We start from the raw sequence: 20624 nt of genomic DNA on the forward strand, positions 1-20624 counted from the left end.
TCATCATTCCCTCTTCTCTGTTCCCACCGCCACTGCCACTGTCCTAGGTCAGCTTCATCACCTGTCCCCCGGACTTTGCCCAACCTCTTCACTTGTCTCCCTGCTTCTCCTGGTCTGCAGAGCAATTCTCCTACAGCTAAGCTCTCTGGTCAATGTTCTAATTCCCCCTCTACATCCAGAACAACCCTCCAGCATCGAAGGTCCTCCACTATCTGTCCTCAATCTAACTTTGCTCTCCTGGTTCTAACTAGCTCAGTGCTGGGGTCTATTTGGAGCCCCTGTGCAGGACTCTGAGAAGGGGAAAGATAGAGAATGGGGTGAGGGAGGTGTGTGGGCATAGCCTCTGATCTTGAATGTAAAAGTGCTTTGAGAAGTATAAGTGCTTTGCCAGCGGGAGTTTTGACTCTTCTTCCTGTAGGTGTCTGTGTGCCCGTGTGCCTGGGGGAATGAGCATCTGTGGGAAGGGGTTCTTTCAGAGTGTGTGTGTGTGTGTGTGCACACATCTGTGTGTGTTGGAAAGTGGATGTGTGTGTGTCTGGATGTCGTGTATGTATGTTTGCGCCTGTCTCTGCGAAAACCAGCCAGCCCTAGTTTGAGAGCTGGGAGATCCCTGCTTCTCTGTGTGAGCACTTGGGTGTGTCTGAAATAGCAGCCTGCTCTGGTGGGCCTGCTCTGTGTTGGTGGGCAGAGGCAAGCAGAAGCACAACACCAGCCCCTCCGGGAGCTCTTGCTGACTCTTCCCATGCGGGAGGGAAAGACCGGAGAAGCACCCCTGGCAGCAGCATCCACAGACTCAGGAGCTGACTAGGCTGAGGAGAGGAGGGAGGACAAGGGAGGCGAAGGCAGGGTAAGAGAGGGAAGGGGACAGCTGGAGAGAAGAGAAGGAAGAAGGGAGAGGAGCCAGAGAAGGGAGCATGGAGCGGAAGGGAAAGAGGACTATTGGAGAGAGGGGGAGGAAGCCTCTGCCACGTGCCATGAATGGGAGATGTCCTCATTTGGGCTCTGCCCAGAACACTCTGAGTGATGCACACACAAGCTCTGCCCTCTTGCAGGACTCAGTTTTCCCATCTGTGAAATGGCTCTCAGCTCCGGGAGCTGAGGGCAGGGACAGGAGGAGGGAGGGGTTTCAGGAGCCCGCTTGCCACATCTTTTCCCAACCTCCTCGCTCTACTCCTGCCTTCCAGAGAGCCGGGCAGGGGCGGGACAAGGGCAGCCAAGGCTGGGGCCCTCCCTGCACTACCCAGGCGGCGCTTGGCCCGGAGGGAGCTGACACACTCCTTGGGAATTTATCACGCACCCAATTACAATGTTAATTGGCAAGTTCCTGAAATCAATTAATTCGCAAATTTTTTCCAATTAAAAATCCAGATAAATCACGAGGGCGGCAGCGCGGCCGGTCCAGCCTGCAGTCCGGTGGGCGGTGGGCGCAGCGTCCGCAGGGAGGGGAGGGGAGGGGAGGGGCGGCGGGCGCGGCTGCCCTTGAACGCCTTTGCCGGCCGGCCGGACTGTCAGCGAGCCGGGCGCGGCGGGGCCGAGACAGATAAAACCATCGACCCGTCGCCGCCAGCGCTTCGGCTTTATCGATCCGACGGGAATTTCACTTGCTGTGCAGATCCCGCTGTCCGGCTGTCAGACACCGGTTGGAGGGGGGCGTGCCAGGGGTTAGGGGGTGCTGGGCTGGGCCTGGACGTGAGGGGCACAGAAGTGGGGGACGCAAGACATAGCCGTGAGGGGCGGCGCAGATGCCGGGGCTCTGGGTGGGGAAATAGACATGGGGGTAAGGGAGTGGAAGTTGGGGATGCTCCGGGAGGAGGTAGGGGAGGAGGGATGAGTGCAGGGTCATGGGTGGGGGTGGAACACTTCTGTGGGCGGAAGTGGATGCCCTGGACAGTGCAGCGGTGGGGCCCCGGGGACTAGGCTGCAGTGTGGCCCCCACTGAGGAGGCAGAAAGAGAGCCCCCATTTTCCAGACCCTTGAGGTGCACTGCTTTTCCAAAGCACTGCAGGTCCCTCCACATTTCTGCGTCTGTTCTCTGTTCCTATAGAGGGGAAGTCCTCCATTGAAGCAAATTACCCAGAAGCCCTTCTGGACAGCCAAGGTATGGAACTCAACTGCAGAAGGTTGTTTCTTTCAGTCTCTGCCTCTCCTAGGCTAGTCCCAGGTGTGTCTGTGTGTGTTGGGGGGTGGGGGGGGACAGTGGTTAAGAGCATGGGCATTAGGGTCAGATTGCTTGGGTCTGAATCTTATCTTTACCACTTTACAGGCTGTACAACCTTAGAGAAGTCACTTAACTCCTCTATACCTCAGTTTCCTCATTTGTAAAATAGAGTTAATAGTTATTACCTACCCCAGAAGGTTGTTGTGAAGATTAAATAAATTAATGCAATGTAAAGTACTTGGCACGCAGTGAATGTTCAGGATTATTGTTATTATCATTAGTGTAGTCTTCTGTGGTAATTTTAAGTATTCCTACAAATTCTTTGATGCTCTTCACTTATAGAGTTTTATTTTCCTCACTTGATTGGGGTCTGGACTTGGTGACTTGCTTCTAATGAATAGAATAGAATATATGAGAAGCAATAGGATATGATTTCCGAGACTAGATCATAAAAGACATTGTGGCTTCCTCCTTAGCCTCTCTCTTGGATCACTTGCTCTGCGGGAAGTCAGCTGCCATGTCACAGGGAAACTCCAGTGGCCCTATGGAGACAGCTGTGTGTTGAGGACTGAGGCTCCTGCCAGCAGCCATGTGAGGGCGCCATCTTGGGAAGGGGTCCTGCAGTCCCAGTCAAACCTTCAGATGACTGCAGCCTCGTTACAGACTCCGAGCCAGAAGCCACAACTACCCACAACCACCCAACTACCCAACTAACTGATGACCCACAGAGACTGAGATAATAAATGTTTGTTGTTTTAAGCCACTAGGTTTTGGGGTAATTTGTAACACAGCAGAAGATAACTAATACTTCTTCCTTCAGGGTTCAGCTCCAGCCTCACCTCCCTCAGGAGGCCTTCTCTGCTCTTTGCTGGGTTAGGTGCCTCCTCAACGCTCCCACAGCTCCAGTTCTTCCCATAGAGCAGTCTCTATCCCTCAGGGTTTCTATTGCCTGCTCTCCTTACTCTCAGATTACCAGCTTCTGAGGGTGGGGCCGTTTCTCATTCCCCTCCGGATCCCCTCCTCCCTGCACGGGGGGTTAGAGGAGAGGGTAGGAGGAAGGAGGGTCAGTGAAGGCTGAGGTGGGATTGGGAGTAGTAGGGTAGGCTGTTCCCCTGTGGCAGATTGTATTTTCCAGCGATGGCTACAATCATATCTCCCATCCCACACGCTCTTCTATAATATGAAGAATATGCCACTTCTCCTGTCAAAAGGTGGGGTGTATGTCCTCTGCCCTTGAATCTGGCTGGGCTAACACTGCCTCTACCAATAGAGTATAGCAGAAGTGACATCAAGTGATTTCTGAGGCTAGATTGTAAAAGGTGATCCAGCTTCCATCTTGTTGTCAGAAACGTTTGCTTTAGAGCCCTAAGCTGCCATGTGAGAAGTCCAACTATCCCGAGGCTGCTATGCTACGAGAAAGCCCAGGCCACATGGAGAAGCCAAGTGTAGGTGCTTTGGTCACAGCGCCAGCTGAGGCCCCAGCTGACAGCCAGCATCAGCCACCAGACATGTGAGTGAAGGAGCCTCCAGGTGATCCCAGCTCCTAGCCATCGAGTCTTCCCAGCCGGAGCCCCAGACATCCTGGAGCAGACACAAGCCATGCTCTCTGTGCTCCATCGGAATGCCTGACCCCACAGATACCATGAGCATAATGAAATGAGGGCTTTAAACTGCTAAGATTTGGGGTCATTTGTTATACCCCTCCTCTGCTCCCTTTGATAATCTGGCTCCTCCACAAGGCTGTCCAGGAGGCTCTACCCAGTCCTTCAGGCAAGGACAAGGCAGGTGGGGTGGAGCAGCTGGGGACATGCCTGAGCACATTCTCAAGATCGTCACCTTTCAGACCCTGAGATTCATAGAGAAGACTGTGCTTCCTCCCCTGGATGGCAGCACCAGGCTGCACTTCTGACAGGGCGGCCAGGCCCAGGCCCTGCTTCTGTTACTCTGCCCTGAGGCTCAGAATAGCAGTGCAGGGCCTGTGGCAGTGGCTTGTCATGCCCTTTCCAGCTCCTTTTGTGCCCTTTTGAGGTTGAGGCCTGAAGAGGGATTACTCTCCTCCCATCTCCAAAAATAGAGCACGAAGAGAAAGGCAGCACCATTCAGCTGGAGGACCTGAGAATTGTAAGCAGGGTGGAGGAGAATGGCAGCAGAGCCTTGTCTTCTACGTAGAGGCTGGGGTGTGGGCCAGGCAGCTGTTCCTGGGACATGGTGGCTGGAACCCCGAGTAGAATCCTCTGGCAAGCAGACTCCCCCTGGTCGGTGGCTTACCTGGCGGGCAGTTGGGCCAGCTGTTCCAGTTCTTGCTCCATATGTTCTTGCAACTCGCTGGGCCTCAGCAGGACCTGGCAGATGGGGCAAATAGGGGCCTGGCTGTCAAACAATGCTGCTGCCTTTTTCTTACCTAGTGAGGGAAGAAGAAGAGACAGACATATAAGCTGGGCTAGTCTGTGGAGCGAAACCCAGTGTTCCAATCCTCCAACCCAAGCCTGCTGCTGCCTCCTAGGGCTTCCTGGCCTAGAGGGGGGCTATGCCTGAGGGTCTCAGAGCCCATAAGCATCACTCCTCTTTGTAGCTCCAGAGGCTGTGGCCGTGAACAGCACCTCCTCAGCCAGCTGCTCCTCTCGGAAATCTATCGGGACACAGTCAATGCTCTGTGGAATCAAACCTTGATTACTTCATTTCATACAGGTTAGTGAAGAAGGTCTTGGTTTAATCACACCTCACCCAGAATATCCAGTGCCCCCTCTGTCTCTCCTTTCCTTACTGCTTTCACACTCCCCAAATCTGGAGAAGGAAGAAAAGAGGGAGAAAGGGGACTCATTCCCGCAGTCATTCAACAAACATCTGCTGTCTACTCTGAGCCAGGCCCAGAGCAGAGCAGCAGGACACAGAACATAATCAGAGTTAGGTCCTGCCCTTAAGGCCCTCATGGTCAAGTCGGAAAGACTGAAAGGACCCAGGTGACTTCCAGGGCAGTGCTGGCTCCTAGTTCCTCACTTTTCCCCAGGGTTCTTTCCACAGCCTCTTCACTCCTCATTCTGCATGCTGGACAATCTTGTTCCTTCTGATGGCCCTAACTCCTGCCTGTGCCCTGTCGACTCCAGACTCCGTATCTACCCCGGATTCCCCCCGCCTTCTCCAGACCCCCATATCCAAGCATCTAGTGGACATCAGTGGCTGGATGTCCCGTGAGAATCTGAAACTCAGCAATCCAAGCTCAGGTCCTTCAGCTTCTTCACCCTTCCCAACCTGCTGTGTCTTCAGCAGTGCCCGCCACAGCTAATGACACCTGTGTGCACCCAGCACCCACGCCAGTACCCTCACCGCACCCTGGGCCCTTCCCTTGCCTTCCCACCCCTCCCACAGTCATTTAACCACCAGGTCCTGTCCATTCCTGGAATCGATCTTCTCCCTGTTCAGGTCTCATCACCTCTCACTTGGATAACCTCATTGGCCTCTTGTAAATCTGACAGATTCTGGGTGTTCCCCCTCCAAAATGCCCTTCAAATTGTGTGCCCCCAGTACACAAGCACCTGTGTGTATAGTGCTGGCTCTGCTGGAGTGGCGGCCAGCTGGGAGTCTGAACTCCATTCCCAGCTCTGTCACTGATGGTAACCAGAGCACCCCATGCTAGGAAGGAGGCTGAAGGCTGCCTGTGATGCCTAAACCTGCTCCCTTGCCACTGTCCCCACCAATGCTCCCCTGGCTTCTGCTTACAGGCAGAGGGTTGGGGAGACCTTTTCATCTAGAAGCATCCCTCCCTACCCATGTAAACTCTGACTGTAGAAAGGACTTCTTCAGCTTAAGTGCAGATCTTTCTCCCTGCTTCTTCTTCCCACTGGTGCTCGGAGAGGGTCAAAATCAGCTTTCAGAGGGAGAAAGGCCATTGATGACCAAGACGGTTGCTTGAGTAGGGTTGGCAGATTAAATACAAGATTCCCAGTTAAATCCAAATTTCAGATAAATAATGAATAATTTTTTAGTATAAGTGAGTCTCAAATATCGCACGGGACGTACTTATACTAAAAGTTATTCATTGTTTTTCTAAAATTCAAATTTACCTGGATGTCATGTATTTTTATTTGCTAAGTCGAGCAACTCTATGCCTGAGGGAGCTCCCAGTTCAGGCTGAGCACAAAAACCCACCTCCTTTTAACACAAGACTGAGGAGGATCACAGCACTCCTGGATGCCCAGACTGAGTCATCTGATTTCTCAAAGGAGGGAATAATTCATTCTGGGTGTGTGTTTTGAGGAGTGGAAAAAAGACAAGGCTTAACCAAAGAAATGAAATTTAACTTATACCTTAGAAGTGTTCCAGGCAGAGAATGGGAGCAAATGAATGAATGAATGAGTTGTGAATACTTGTGGGCAGGGGCCATTTCTTGTCCATCTTTATGTCTATAGACAATTGAAAACAGACATGACATAGACTAGATGGTCAATGATGAAGCAAGAGAGAGGAGCAGAGGGAGAGGAGGAGGAGAGGCAGGAACGAAGAGCAGATTGTCCTAGAAGCCAGATGACCTTTACAGAGCTGGGATGTCAGCTGTGGAGGCTGTGTGTGTGCCAGGTGGGGTAGGTGTGGCTAGGTCTCTGAGGAGGGGAAGGGGCTCTACTGATCACATGCCTTGGAGGCTGTGCCTCAGATGCTCAGGGGACAGCTGGAAGGCAGCTCTGAGTAAAAGCAGTAGATGGGGTCCGGGTCTGGGAATTGGGAGGTGAGGATTCTAGGCTCAGCTCTGCCTCTAACTTCACTCAGCCAGAGAATCTCAGAGATGAGTGAGACCCTAGAATTTCCCCAGGCCACTATTTTACAGATGGGGGAACTGAGGCTTGGAACTGGAGAGGGACCCCGGTACTTGGCTCTTGATCTCATTGCTTGATTTATTTATTCATTCAGCAAACATTTATTAAACAATTATTCTCCATCAGGTATTATTCTAGGAGAAACTGGGGTTCAGAGATAAATAAAACACATTCTTGGCCTCAAGGAGATCACAAACTAGTGGGAAAGCCGAAGAGGAAAGGCAGTGACTCCAGTCGATGCAGCCCCGGGCAGGGCTGAGGGAGGCATGAACAGGTGCACCAGTGGGGTTGGGAGGATCAAGGGGGAGGCAATGCTTCATGGGAGGCTTGAAGGACAGTAAGGGAGAGTCGACAAGGCTGTTGAAACAGTTCATTGCAGCAGGGCCTGGGGCATAAGGGGGGAAAGGGTAAGAGAGGAGTCTGAAGGAAGAGGAGGATCCAGGGCATGGGGTCTGAGCCAAGGTGGAAATATCAGGGTTTCAGCCTCTTTCAGCCTGGGACACAAATCTGGCTCTCAAGGCTTCCTAGAGCCCAGATTCCTCCCGCCAAGCCTGGGACCAGGCATCAGCATTCCCATAGAGCTCTTCTCAGTTCGCCTGTTTTGCTGCCACAGGGATCTTCCACTCTTCTGAGCCTGGCCTCAGTTTCCCTATCGGGACAATGGGCCCTCTTCCTGGCTCCCAGCTTCAGGAATAGCATTGACAGGGATCAGCAGAGGGACCCCGCAGCCTATGCCCTCCATCCACCCCCATCTTCTCAGGGGTCAGAGTGGCAGGTGTCAGCATGGCCATGGGCCCCCTGCTTCCCCTCCCCCGCCGTGTTCCCTATAATTTTATATTGAGACCTGTGGTCATGACGTGGGTTTTACTGCACTAACGACATGGCCTGCCCAGGTTTAATGACAAAATCCATACTCTGGCCCTGGGCCTGCTCCTCGTTTGCATAATTCCCAGAATACAGCTCCCTGAAGCTTTTGACCTGGGCCATTACAGTGGCCATAAAATGGGCCATAAAACTGCTGGGGATGGCCAAGAGGAGGGGGCTGTGGTCTTGCGGGGGCGGGAATGAAGTCCTCAACCCCCTACTCTTCCTAGGCCTGGGAGGGGGCATCCTCTGGCTCTTTTCTTCCACAGTTCCCAGAATCTGGGAGCCCATCTCAGCCTGGAGAGGCATCCGGAAATCCTTAGCCCAGCTGCCCATCCGATGCAGGAATCCCTTCTCCAACAGCGCTGCCAGTGTCACAGGTAGGCAGATGGCCCAGCAGGGGCAGGCTGTGGGAAAGCATCTTCTCCTTGAGCATTCCTCACTCCTGCCCTGACCCCACCACCCCGTAGCTGGCCAAGCCCTTTGCCACAGGTGGGTCTAGGTCATGTGGGCCTAGGTGGAATCCTGTCTCTCTTTGGGAGGCCTAGCTCCCCAGGGAGGTCAGGAGCCAGGCTGAGCAGCATAGTGGGGAGACGTGGGAAGCATGAGGGGATGCGGACAGGGACTGGGACGGGCTGTCAGTGCTAAAGATGATGAATGGGGGAGGTGAGGCAGGAGGCCCAGTGTTGTCGGCAGTAGATGGCGGCTGCGGGCGCTCGCCGCTCCCGCTAATCCCCGGGCGCTGCCTCAGCCCTTGCACTGATAACGAGGAAATGGGACTGACAACAATTTTTAGCTGAGAGATTCTTCACCAAAATGCCAGGCGGCCGGAGGTCTGACAGCGCCTGATTGAGTGTGTGAGTGTGTGGGGAGAATGCCCGCGGCCCCCTCCCCTCCCATGCAAAGATGGATCGCTCATTCCGCCTCCCGTCCACATTCATTACCACACCTCCCTCCCGCCACCTCGGCCTGCCGCCTCCACTTCTCCGCCTGCCGCAGGTGTCCCCTGAAGCAGGAGGAGAGCAGGGAGCGGAGGGGCCCTGACCCTATCCTCAGCCTTACGTAGGGCACCTCAAGCTCAAAGAGGTGAACAGGGCAGAGTCAGGGCTCAGAGTCAGGTGCTGCCTGGAAGCTCCCTAGCTGTGTGACCTCTGGAGGGTCCCTTTCCCTTTCTGAGCTGCTACAGTACCTTCCTCCCCAGAAAACAGGAGGCTCCTACAGGAAGTGACTGACTGTGGGCTGTGAGGGGCGATAGTCATGCTGAGGAGAGAGGGGAGGTCAAGCCAGGTAGACTTTTCCTTGTCTGAGCCAGGCTCCAGCCAGTCCAGCTGCCCTCAAGCCTTAGAACAAGGCCTCGGGTACCCTGGGGTCCCAGATCAGCCCTCTGCTGCCCCCCTCTGTTGGGAACTGCTGACCAGCGGAAGCAGGCAACTCAAGGGCCGGCACAGCTGCTCCTCTTCCATAGCGAAGCCTGGTGCAGAACTGAACATATGGAGACTGAGGGTCTCATTCAAAGGGAAAGCCCTCCCTTCCCAGATTACCAACCCCATCTGGCTCTGCAACTCCTCACCGTGTGATTGCCTCTCTGGCTTGGCCTGTTTGGTTTTGTCCCAGTTCTGTTGCCTGTGGGTTCCATCCTTGCCTCTCTGTTTGTTCAAATCCCATCTCCATGATCTCTTCTCTACAGACCACAAAAGGCAGGGGTTGACTGCCTGGTGTCTGATTTAAGAACGAGGAGGGTTAAAATAAGGGTGAGAGTAATTCTTTTTTTTTTTTTGTGAGGAAGATCAGCCCTGAGCTAACATCCATGCCAATCCTCCTCTTTATGCTGAGGAAGACTGGCCCTGGGCTAACATCCGTGCCCATCTTCCTCCACTTTATATGGGACGCTGCCACAGCATGGCTTGACAAGCGGTGTGTCGGTGCACGCCCAGGATCCGGGCCCGGGCCGCCAGCAGAGGAGCGCTTGCACTTAACCGCTATGCCACCAGGCCGGGCCCCAGGTGAGGGTAATTCTAATGACAAATGGCAATGGAGGCTGGGATTTTGAAGAGTATGCGCATGTGTATTCCTATTTGTACATACTTGTGTGTCCTGCTCTTCCCCTCCCTGCACCCCCAGTAGAAGGGCTTCCATTTCCTAGTGACCAAGACACAAAGGAGCCTTCAAGCAGAATTCAACAGAGTTGCCTCTTACTAGCTGTGAGACCTTGGGCAAATCGCTTAACACTTCTGAGCTTCAGTGTCTTCTTGTGTGCAACAGGGATGATAATATCTAATTCCCAGGATCCAATTAAGTCAGGGCCATGTACAAGTGATGAGTCATTAGTTATCTCTAGTAGGACACTAGCACAATTTGTTGTTTGTGCCTGTATCTACCTCATTCTGGCACCAGCCTGGCCTTGCCCCGTATCTGGCCTTTTTCCCTGCTATGATCAAGATTGTTTACTACTCAGTAGGTACCCTGGCCCTGGCCCTTGTGGCCTCCATGGAGTTCCTTCTTCCTATGCATCCATACCCATATATCTATTTATTGGTTTGTATGTCAATATATCCATCTGTCCATCCAACCATTGATCCATTTAATCATTATCTGTCCATTAATAATAATAACTATTTATTGAGTGTTATTATATGTTAGGCTGTAGGTTTAATGCTGCACATATTTTATCTCATTTAATCCTTACAATAGTCCTGTGAGGGAGGTATTATTATTTCTATCACACTGATGAGAAAAACGGGGCTCAGAACAATGAAGTGACAGAACTAGAAGGTTCAGACAGGGATTTAAATCCAGGTCTGTTTGACTCCAAAGTTAGTGCTCTTAACCACTGCACAATACCCAGCTACCTACCTACCCACCCACTCACCTAGGTAATGATTCAATAATATTCAACAAATGTTAACTGGATACCAACGATGGGTCTGCTATAGTGTGGATGCCATGAAATAATGAACAAGACAGACACACTCTCTGCCCTCAGGGAGCTTAAGACCTAACTCTGCATAGAGACAGTAAACAAATGTCCCCAGAGTGGTCTTAGAAAAAGGGAAGTACGTGGAACTATGAGAGTATATCATTTGATCTGGGAGATGAAGGAGGTGACATTTAAGCATAGCCTTGAAGGATGAGTGGGAACCAGTCAGGCAATGATTGCGAAGAAGTGGTGTTCTAGATAGAACACAGCATGTTTGAAGGTATAGGGAGGATAAAGCCTAAGTGAAGAATGGAAAAGAGTCCAGTGTGGCTAGAGCAGAGAGAGTGAGGGGCCATCATTGAGATATGATGACAGAGAGGCTGAATCCTGGAGGACTTTTCAACTATATTAATGATTTAGGTTATTTTTTTAAACACACAGTGAGAAGCCACTGAAGGGTTTGAAGCAGGGGAGTGACATATCAGACTTGCATTTTTAAAGGATCATTCTAACTACAAGGTAGAGACTGGTCTAAGGGGACAAAGGCAAATGCAGGAAGGCTGTTTAGGTTATCTCACTAACTCAGGTGAGAGATGATGTGACTTGCTCTAGCGCAATGATGATGTTGGAGATGAACAGAAGCAGATGGATGGGATATGGGGGTCAGGAGACTGAAAGGAGTCAAGGACGAATCCAAGGCTTCTGGCTTGAGCAACTGCTAGGTGGTAGACCATTTACTGACCTGTGGAATAGGAGGAGGAGCAGCAGGCTTGGTAAGGAGGAAAATGAGTTCAGTTTTGGATGTACTTAGTTTGAGGAATTGTTAACACATCCTCGTGAAAATGCTGAGTAGGCACTATTTGTGAGCCAGAGCAAGAATCATAGAACTGGAGACATTGACATATCAAGAAGAACTGAAATCCACCACCGCATTCTCTGTGCCTAGAACAATGCTGGCATATGATAAATACTCAATAAATATTTATTGAATGAGTGAATAAATGAATGAAGTTAAGAGTAGGTGAGATCACCGAAGGAGAGAGTGTACAGTACGAAGAGGCTGGAACAGAACCCTGATAGCTCCAACAGGTGGAGGAAGTTTAAGTCATCAAAGACTAAGAAGGAACAGCCAAGAGGAGGAAGAAAACAAGTGTGATGCCATTGAAGCTAAGAAGGGAAGAGTTTCCAGGAGGAGGAGTGTCATAGATAGGATCACACGCCACTGAGAGATCAAGAACATAAGGCATGGAAAGTGTCCCACCCACCCATTGCATCCACAGTACAACCATCTTTCCCCATCTCGATCTCCATCATCCATCCTAACCACCTAATTACTCATCCACTCTCCCCTTTCACTCATCCCCTTCCTCCTTCTCTTCTTTCCAGAAAACCATGATTGGCGCCTCTGCTGAGTGTGGGACAAGAAGAGTTAACACACTGACAGACGGCATTTTTTACCTTCAGTCAATATGAACAAGGCCCCAAGACTATGATTCCAAACATCTGGATTTCATCAATATGTGATCTGTCATCGTATATTGGCATTCCCCAGTCCCCGCGCCAGAGCAATGCAGCTGGTTTTATTAATACGTCAAATACATTATCCGTGTAATACACTTGTCTGGCTGGGGCCTCCCGCTGGGGCGGGGCAGCGGATTTGAATGTATGATGAATCAGTTTGCATTACATGTTCGTAAGTCATCATTTGTCAGGATTAATAGGCATCCTTGGTCGAGGAGCGGGGGTGGGGCGGGCAGAGGAGATACATGTGTTTAGCTCTGGCCCATACTTATCTGCCAGTGCCCAGGGATGCCCTGAAAACAGCTGTGCACCCTCCTGCCCAGACCCCAGGGCAGTGGGTGGTGCTCAAGGGGCAGAGATGACATTTTTAGCAGTTCCAGAGTCTCTTGGAACATAGGCCTATTTGTCTCTGCTTTGGGCTTGCCAAGCAACCAAAAAGGATATGGCAGGGGCCATTTGCACAAGCTAGCTAACTCTTACTCATCTGTTAGGACTCAGAATTCCTTCTTCCAGGGAGCCTTCCCTGACTCCCCCATATTGCACTAGGTGCCTCCTCTGTGTTCCCACAGTCTCTTGTGCTACCTCTAGTCACACAGTGTTATGATTCCCTATTATGTGTCTATCACCCTCTTCTGACTATAAATTTCTTGAGGGCAAGAATGAACTTGTTCACTGTGATTGCCCCAGCATCTAGCAGAGGGCATAGCCCAAAGTAAGAAAATACTAATAGTAATAGTAGAAATCAATAAATATTCCTCGAATGAATGAATAAATGATCACTGACCTTGCTAGACCCCTCAAAGACACAGATGTTAGCTAGAAGACATTGTGGGGGATTTCTCTGATTCCTTGCCCCCCCCGACCCTGGTCTGGTCTGATCATCTATCCTACTATATATGCTTTTCTTCACTTGCTCCTCTTCCATCCATAAGACATGTGTAGACCCCCTCGCACAGCACCAGGTTCCTTCCATGCGACATATATACTCAGATATAATACACAGGGGTGACACATTCATGCCCACATGTCCTTGCCATCTTCCCTTCTCCCTCTATCTACCTGCAGAAGCTCCGATTGGCACTGTCCACTCCACATGGCTTCCTGCCAGCTCCAGGTCCTTGTGAAACAAGGATGGTTTCACATCCTTCCACATCCTGACTGGTGCCCTGACCCCTATTGAGATGGATGCTATGTACTGTCTCTGGCAGTAGAGGGGGCCTGGATGGAGCCAGACATGGCTCCTGGTGGCCAATGGCAAACATCTGTAAGACAGCCAGGTGGAGGTCAGCCTCAGGTTGAGGCTCAGACTTGGGCTCGAGCTGCAGCCAAGATCTCTGGGCCAAGGCGCAACCAAACTCACCAAATCTTGGGCATGGAACCTGAACCCTTGGCCTCATGAGCCTTCACTCCAGCCAAGTGCACCAGCCAACCTGTTTAGAGGCTAGTGGGGCTTCAGGGGTCACAGCTATTTCACACCACTGACTGGGGCTGTCCCAAACACAACTGCAGCCTCTCTCCTCCTCTGGAGCTACAATTCAGTTCCCCTCTTCCCTGAGCTAGTAATTTCCAGACAGCGCCCTGTGGTGGATGGGGCAGGTGGGACCTCCCAGAGTTCCCTGGGATTAGGCTTTACAAACCTGCAGAAAAGGGCCCAATTCAGGAAAATATCCACATATGGACATGCCCACATATCCTCTCAAATGTCTGGACACACACAAGCACGTGCAGACATTTGTGCAAACAGGTGCTCATGCAAGTGTGGGTATTATTTCACATTTAGATAAACACACCTGAGCACCTATGCATATGTGCAAGTGTAGACTGAGTCTACCTGTACGTGTACTCTCACCAGCAGGCCAACACCCTCTACTCTCCCCTAGTGACTTCCTTGCCATGGAGCCAAAATGCTAGGACTGTACTGTTTCAAGTAAAGTAAATCCAAGTGTGCTTTACCCCCTGCTGGCTCTGACGATGGGCTTATAAAAATGAAGTGGGAACCTCCGCAGCTGTGGGCAATAAATCCTGAACCACTAAGGAGAGCAGTGTTACCTGCTTTCTGGGCTGCTGGGTGGAACCTGAGGCACTGATTACAAGTGCCAGTGGGGCTGGATGGGCAGGGGGCCAGCCGTGTGGCCTCAGGCACTGCCTGCTAGCCCAGCCCAGGCCAGCTCTCTCCCCCAGACCTGCAGGGCCAAGAGACCCAGGGCCCTAGGGGGTGAGCAAGGACCAAGAGAGGAGCAGAGAGTAGAGGAAGAGAAGGGCTGGGGTGGCCAGAGTGAGCAAGACAGCCACGTGCTGCTAAGGCTGAGGGGAGCCCTCGCATCCGGAGATCAATTAGCATCAATTACTGACTTCATTTAATTGTCGTCCAAGATGAATTTGTCATTTTTAGCTGGGAATTAATGGGAGACCTTCACCTCTCCCTGGCAGCAGCCGCGGAGTCAACAGTGGTCACCTCAGCCTTCTAGGAGCCCTGAATCCTGCCTGGGCCTGGGGCAGGCAGTTAGTGGGGCTTCTGCTCCCTGGGCCAGCTCTGTCCTGCCCTAGGCCCCGCCAGCCTGGCCCACTGTAGCCCAGGGCCGAGGTGGGGGCCACGGGTCCTGCATACCAGTCCTTTGCAGCCTCTGGCTTCAGCCAGAAATTAATTTGCTGGGCTGAGCATGTTTACCTTTTCCCAGCAAAGGCGAGACAGTAAACACCAGACCAGCGGCTGAAATTGAATTGATAACTGCATCAACGTGCCAGATAACGCCTAAAATAATACGCCGATAAGGAAATTCGATTTGATTTGCTGCTGTGCATCAGATTGGCCCCATCTGTAGCTGCCTGTAATCATTTTCAATTGCGTTGGGAAACCTTATTTGTCCTTAAATATTTCTGTCATTTTTCATTGCTGGCGACAGATCCTTGGGCAGGTGGCAGGGGTGCGCTGCCTCTGTGGGCGCGGGGCGGCGGCCCGAGGAGGAGGGGTGATGTGGACTCGCAGGGAAGGAGGCAGGGAGCAGGCAGCCGGGCGGTGACAGCTGTTCCTCCAATCAATCACGCTGTCGACAGGGAGGGACGACTGGCTAGCAGAAATTGAGTTTGCCTCACAGGGGACGATTGAGCAAATTAATAGCCCATTAGCCAAGCAGTGACCTGAGAAATGAAGGTGCAGGGGTTCCTGCTCACTCAGGCCGGCTGGGGTGGGGCAGGGCAGGGGGAGGGTTTGGGGAGGGGAGAACTGGGAGGAGGTGTGGGAAGACAAGGGAGGGACGTGTGGATGGAGTGGGAAACACGCGTGTGGGAGGTAGGGTGGGGAGTGGATGGTGCAGGAGCAGAGATGTCAAGTTGGGGGAGGTGGGCTAGAGATGCAGGCAGTCTTAGGAGAGATGGTGGGGAAGGAGGGGGCAGAGGTAGCTTGAATGATGTCTCTTGACCATCTTCCCATCATGCCCTGTGGGACCGAGTACCATGCCTATAACCTCCTCTCCATCCTCGGTCCCTAGCAAGCTCCTTTCCTATCTCTCTTCACTTTCCTGGAAACCTGCATACCCCCGGGAGACACTACTCCTTGTAGTCCTCTCCAGTGCAGGCTGTTTATTCTCTCCACTCCAGGTTCCTCAGGCCAGGAGGTGGGGTCAGTGTGGGGGTCAGTCTCCCTCAGTACCCACTGCTGCTTCCAGACCGCTACTTCTCCACCCTACGGGGCTCTGAGGTCAAGTACCACCTGCATCCCTCATTGCTGTCAGCCCCCATTCTCCACATTCACCGAGGACTTTGACACTCACCTGTCTCCCCCAAGCCCTGTCACTGCTCTGACCTCCTCAGCTCCTGTTATTTTTTCCTGGACTCTGCTTCCTCCTGGAGCACCTTGTCAACAACCTGAATTGCTCTGTGAAAGAAATCCCTCTCCCCCAAGCCCTCTCATGGCCTTGCATCCATCATCCTTGCTTCTCCCTCTCTCCTTCTCCCATCTCCCCAGGCACCTCTTACCCATGGATTCTAGCCTGGACCCCAGGGAGCATCCTTTCTACACCCTCTTGCCAACATACTCAACCTCTTTACTTCTGTAGCCTTCTCCACAACCCAACCATTCTCCTTTGTGTCTTAGACACACAGGCAGCTCAAAGCAGCTGGAGAAAAGCACAAAACCACACAAATATGTGCCAATAAACATTCACAGTTTCCAATCTCAGCACTACTAAGCAATCCTTTTACATGCCGTTGGTCAGCTCTGTCTCCTCTTTCCCACAGAGAGAATCTAATAATATTTTATTATCTTGAGTCCCCCTCCTCATCTTCTGTCCCTCTCTCTCTTACTAGGTGGCCTTGCTTCCTACTTCACTCAGAAATTTGAAGTCTGAGACATGAATCCCCTCAACTTCCAGATCCATACTCCCTTCCTTTTTGCTCTTCCAGTCTCAGTGGAAGAGGTATTCATCCTCCTGTTTCAGCTTAATCCCTTCCCCTGGACTTAGAATCCCATTCCTGCCTATGTTCCCTGGGAAAGCTGTTGTGGTCCCCCTTCTCCTGTGTCCTCGCCTTTCCCTCCTCATGCTTTCCTCCACCAGCATATACATGTGAGTCTCCGCCATTACATCTCATCCGGGATTAAAACAACTCATCTCTCTCTTCTGTATGGCACCTTGTAGCTAATGCCCTTTCCTTCTCCTTCCCCTTTCATCTAAGATGCTCCAAAGAGTCTTGCTTGCTGTCCATGCTCCTTTATCTCCTAACCACTTCGTAACTCATCGCAGTCTGATTTTCATCCCCTCCAACTCTACTCTCAGTCCAACTGTTCTCAATCAGAGCCTTGATGGTCATCATTTGCCAAATATAATGGCCACTCCAGCTATATTCATTTTTCTGTTAATTTAATAAATATTTATTGAGGGTCTTCCATGTGCTAGGCACTACACAAAGGACTAAGGATACAACGAAATCTCTGTCCTTGTGGAGCTTAGAAAGTAGTGAGGAAACAGATGCAATAAAATAATTATACAAACAATTGTAAAATTGCAGTTGTGCTCAAGAGAGGTGAACAGTGCTATGGGAGTCCATAAAATGGAGCTTTGCCCTGCTCAGAGTAATCCAGAAAGGCTTCCCTAGGGACGAGACACAAGCTGAGATGTGATGGATAAGTAGGAGTTGAATAGATGAGGAGGAAGGGAAGTGATAACATTGATCAAATGCTTATTTTGTGCCAACCACTGTACTATTTTATCCCCATTTTATAAAGGAGGAAACAGAGGCATAGAGAAGTTCTGTAACTTTCCCATGGTTACCGGTAAGTGGTGATTCTGGTCTTTCAACCCAGGCAGTGCAACACCAGAACCCATGGTCTTAACCACTCTACACCCTCTGATGTTGGCTATTATCCTTGTCGTCATCCACTCCTCTCTCTGCACGCTCTATATGGGATCTTTATTCCAGTTTCGTCTCTTCAATTTGTACCTCCAATCCTGACCCATATGTATGGCTGTGTACCAGATTCTCTACTTGGATGTCCCACAGGCTCTTCAAGCTCAAGGTACCTGAAACAGGACTTATCTTCCTCTAGGCCTGCCCTCCACTGCTTTTTCTATTTCAGTGAATGGCACCGCCATCCACAGACTTCCCTAAATCGGCAATCTGGACTCTTACTCTTTACTCAGGCCCCTATATCCAGTAAATGAACATTTTGGCTGTTTTTACCTCCTAAATACCCTCAGAACCATCTTCCTTTCTCCACTGCCCTAGTTCAGGCGTCATCATCTCCAGTCTTTACTATTGTCTCCTAACACATCTCTCTCCCCTCTAATCCATTGCTATCTCCACAGCTGGAAGGATCTTCCTAAAACACAAATCGGATCCCATCATTCAGCTACTTAAGACCCTTCCTTGGCTCCCAAAGCCCACAGCATAAATTCTGAACTCCCTATCATACAGCCCCTCTCCACTCTCGTATCCCCTCCAGCAATGCCTTGTGCTACCGCTGCATAAGACCTGGTTGTTCGTGTATTATTCTCACGGCCAATAATGCCCACGCCATCCATCTCCCCATGGGCAGCTTGTAACTCCTACGACCAAACTCAGACAATGTTTCCTCTTTGAAGCCTTCCCTGACAGTTAATTACTCTCTTTTTCATGCTATGTTTCTTACACGTCTATACCTCTATTATTGCACACATCACATAATATTGCAATTATTTGTTTACCTTCTGTCTCTCCTGGTAGACTCTGAGCTCCTTGAGGGCAGGGAAGTTATCTGATTGATCCTGGTACACTCAGGACTTGACACAGGGTCTGACACAGAGTGGGTATCAGTGACTATTGAATGATTCAGTGGCGGAGTTACTAGGAGGAGGACTCGAAGGGACTGCAGGAGAATGTCTGGAAAGAGAATGGGAAGATGGGGGTGGGTGGGTGGCGGAGGTGTTGTGGGTGAGAGAGGTGGGACTGGGAGTAGGAACGCAATCGAGGTAATGTTGAAAATTCCTTTTGCTTAAAGGAAGCCTAGCTTCACAGTCAGTGAGAGGCAGAGGCCCCAAGGATTTCAAAAGTTAGAGACTCTCAAACCACAGAAGCTCCATAACTGCTGTCCCAGAAAAATGCCAAGTGTTCATAGACCTGCTGGGAAGGGGGTAGGCAGTGAACACAATCAGACAGTAAAATCCCATTCCTAGAAGCATCGACAAACAGACACACCCACCAGGACAGATAGATACCCACGTGCTCACAGAGATTCCCCGGCAGCCTCCTCCATCACAGAGCCCTCTGTGGGCCTCTATGCTGGCCCACCACCCCACCCGGAACCTCTGGGTTGCTCTCTCTCTCTCTCTCAGCAATTTCCCTACCCCAGAAAGCTCTAAGGGTTTCAATTACCGGCGCGTGGGATTTAGTGCCCTGGGCTCCTCTGACTGGAGGAGATTTATTTGAAGGTTTAGTGTCGTGGAGAATTCACGTCTTCACTCCCAGGAGCCCAGCTTCCGTCCTGAGCCCCTAAATCAGGAACCAAGATGGGCTATTGTCACTTACCGCATTAGCCTCGTTAGCGGACCAGGAGGGGTGATTAATAGCAATGCACACACAGCCATCCTGTGCGCTGGCCGCTCTGCTGCTGTGTGTGACCTGGGGAGGGGGTGGGGAGTGGCTGAGCCCGCTCTAGGATAACTAAGGAGTCTGGGCTAGAGCCCCCGCCACATTGCCGGGCAGGGAAGTCCCTGCAGCACTTCCAGATCTGGGGACACTTCAAAGATTAGCAAACCTAGCCAGAGACAGCCCAGCTAGAGCTGGCTGGGGCCTGACTACTGGAGGGGCAAGGAAGCAGGAGTGCAGGACAGGGGCCGGTCTAGGATAAGGTCCCAAGTGTACGCCTGTGTGTACGAGAGAGCGGTGTGTGTGCGTGTGAAGGATGCAGAGAGGTATGGCTATGTTTATTTCATTTCCCACACTCTGAGTGCTTACTATGTACCGGCCAAGTGATGTTCTAAGAACTGGAGATACAGTGCTGAAGAAGACAGACAAGGGCCTGAAAAAGAGGAGGCGTGTATGTGAGAGAAAGGTACGAACAAGCGTGTGAGAAAGAAAGAAGTGTGTGGGAGAGAACTAAAATAGAGTGGTTGAGAGAGAGAGAGAGAATGTGTGAATCTACTAGTGTGAGGGAGAGGCTGTATGAGAGACAGAGAGAGGGCTGTATGTGTGAGCAGGGGAGAGGGAGAAGGGCAGGTGGAAGGGAGCCGTCGGAGATTTGTGTGTGTGTGTGAGAGAGTGGGTGTGTAGATGGGGACTGAGAGAAAGGGGTGTATGACAGAGAGGTACTGTGTGTGAAGAGAGTGGGAGAGAAAGGTGCAGATGGGAGAGAACGGCACACGGTGAGAGGGGAAAGGGGAGGGAGAGGTGTACGATGGAGGTTTGTGTGTGAGAGAGAGAGAGGGAGAGAGAGAGAGACAGAGAGAGAATATGTGTGTGACATGGAGTGTGTATATAAGGAGATGGTGCAAGAGAGAAGAGTGGGTGTGCGTTTTCTGTTTCTGCAAATTCTCCCATCCACACTCATTTTGTCCCCAAAGTTTTTGAAGTCAGGCTAACCTGGGTTTGAATTTCAGTTTTGGGTAATTTATCCATTCATTCACCAAACTGTCCTGAGCATCTACCAGCTTTTCCTTTCTATGCCTCCTTTTTCTTACCTCTAAAATGGAGACCAACAGGGTGGTGCTGATAACTCAGTGGTGTAAGTTATTAAAATGCCCACTGAGCACACAGTGTTAGGAGCTAGGTGCAGCTGGCATGTGGGTCATGAAATGGTAGCTAGAGAGCTAGGCCCCTCTGCCAATCCCGTCTCCCTTTCTCTCTTCTTTTTCCATCTCCCTTACAGCTCTCTCTCGCCCTCTTT

At 51.2% G+C, this 20624-nt stretch overlaps 1 protein-coding gene and 1 long non-coding RNA gene across 3 annotated transcripts in view; one reads left to right on the top strand and one right to left on the bottom strand.

Moving 5' to 3' along the window:
- The window catches only part of RNF220 (ring finger protein 220), a 220585-nt gene that overhangs the window by 31240 nt on the left and 168721 nt on the right, over nt 1–20624 (bottom strand). For both annotated transcript variants that reach the window (XM_014796427.2, XM_014796425.2), the window contains exon 3: nt 4427–4559. In XM_014796427.2, coding sequence (XP_014651913.1) covers nt 4427–4559 — 133 coding nt within the window. The remainder of the gene's footprint in view (nt 1–4426; nt 4560–20624) is intronic.
- Nucleotides 1527–5069, top strand: LOC147914068 (uncharacterized). Its single transcript, XR_015555763.1, has 4 exons — nt 1527–1639; nt 2045–2098; nt 2635–4279; nt 4731–5069. It is a non-coding gene; the product is annotated as an uncharacterized LOC147914068 (long non-coding RNA).

Source organism: Ceratotherium simum, chromosome 22, assembly GCF_057802395.1.
Source record: "Ceratotherium simum simum isolate JZ-2026a chromosome 22, ASM5780239v1, whole genome shotgun sequence".
Taxonomy (NCBI): Eukaryota; Metazoa; Chordata; class Mammalia; order Perissodactyla; family Rhinocerotidae; genus Ceratotherium; species Ceratotherium simum.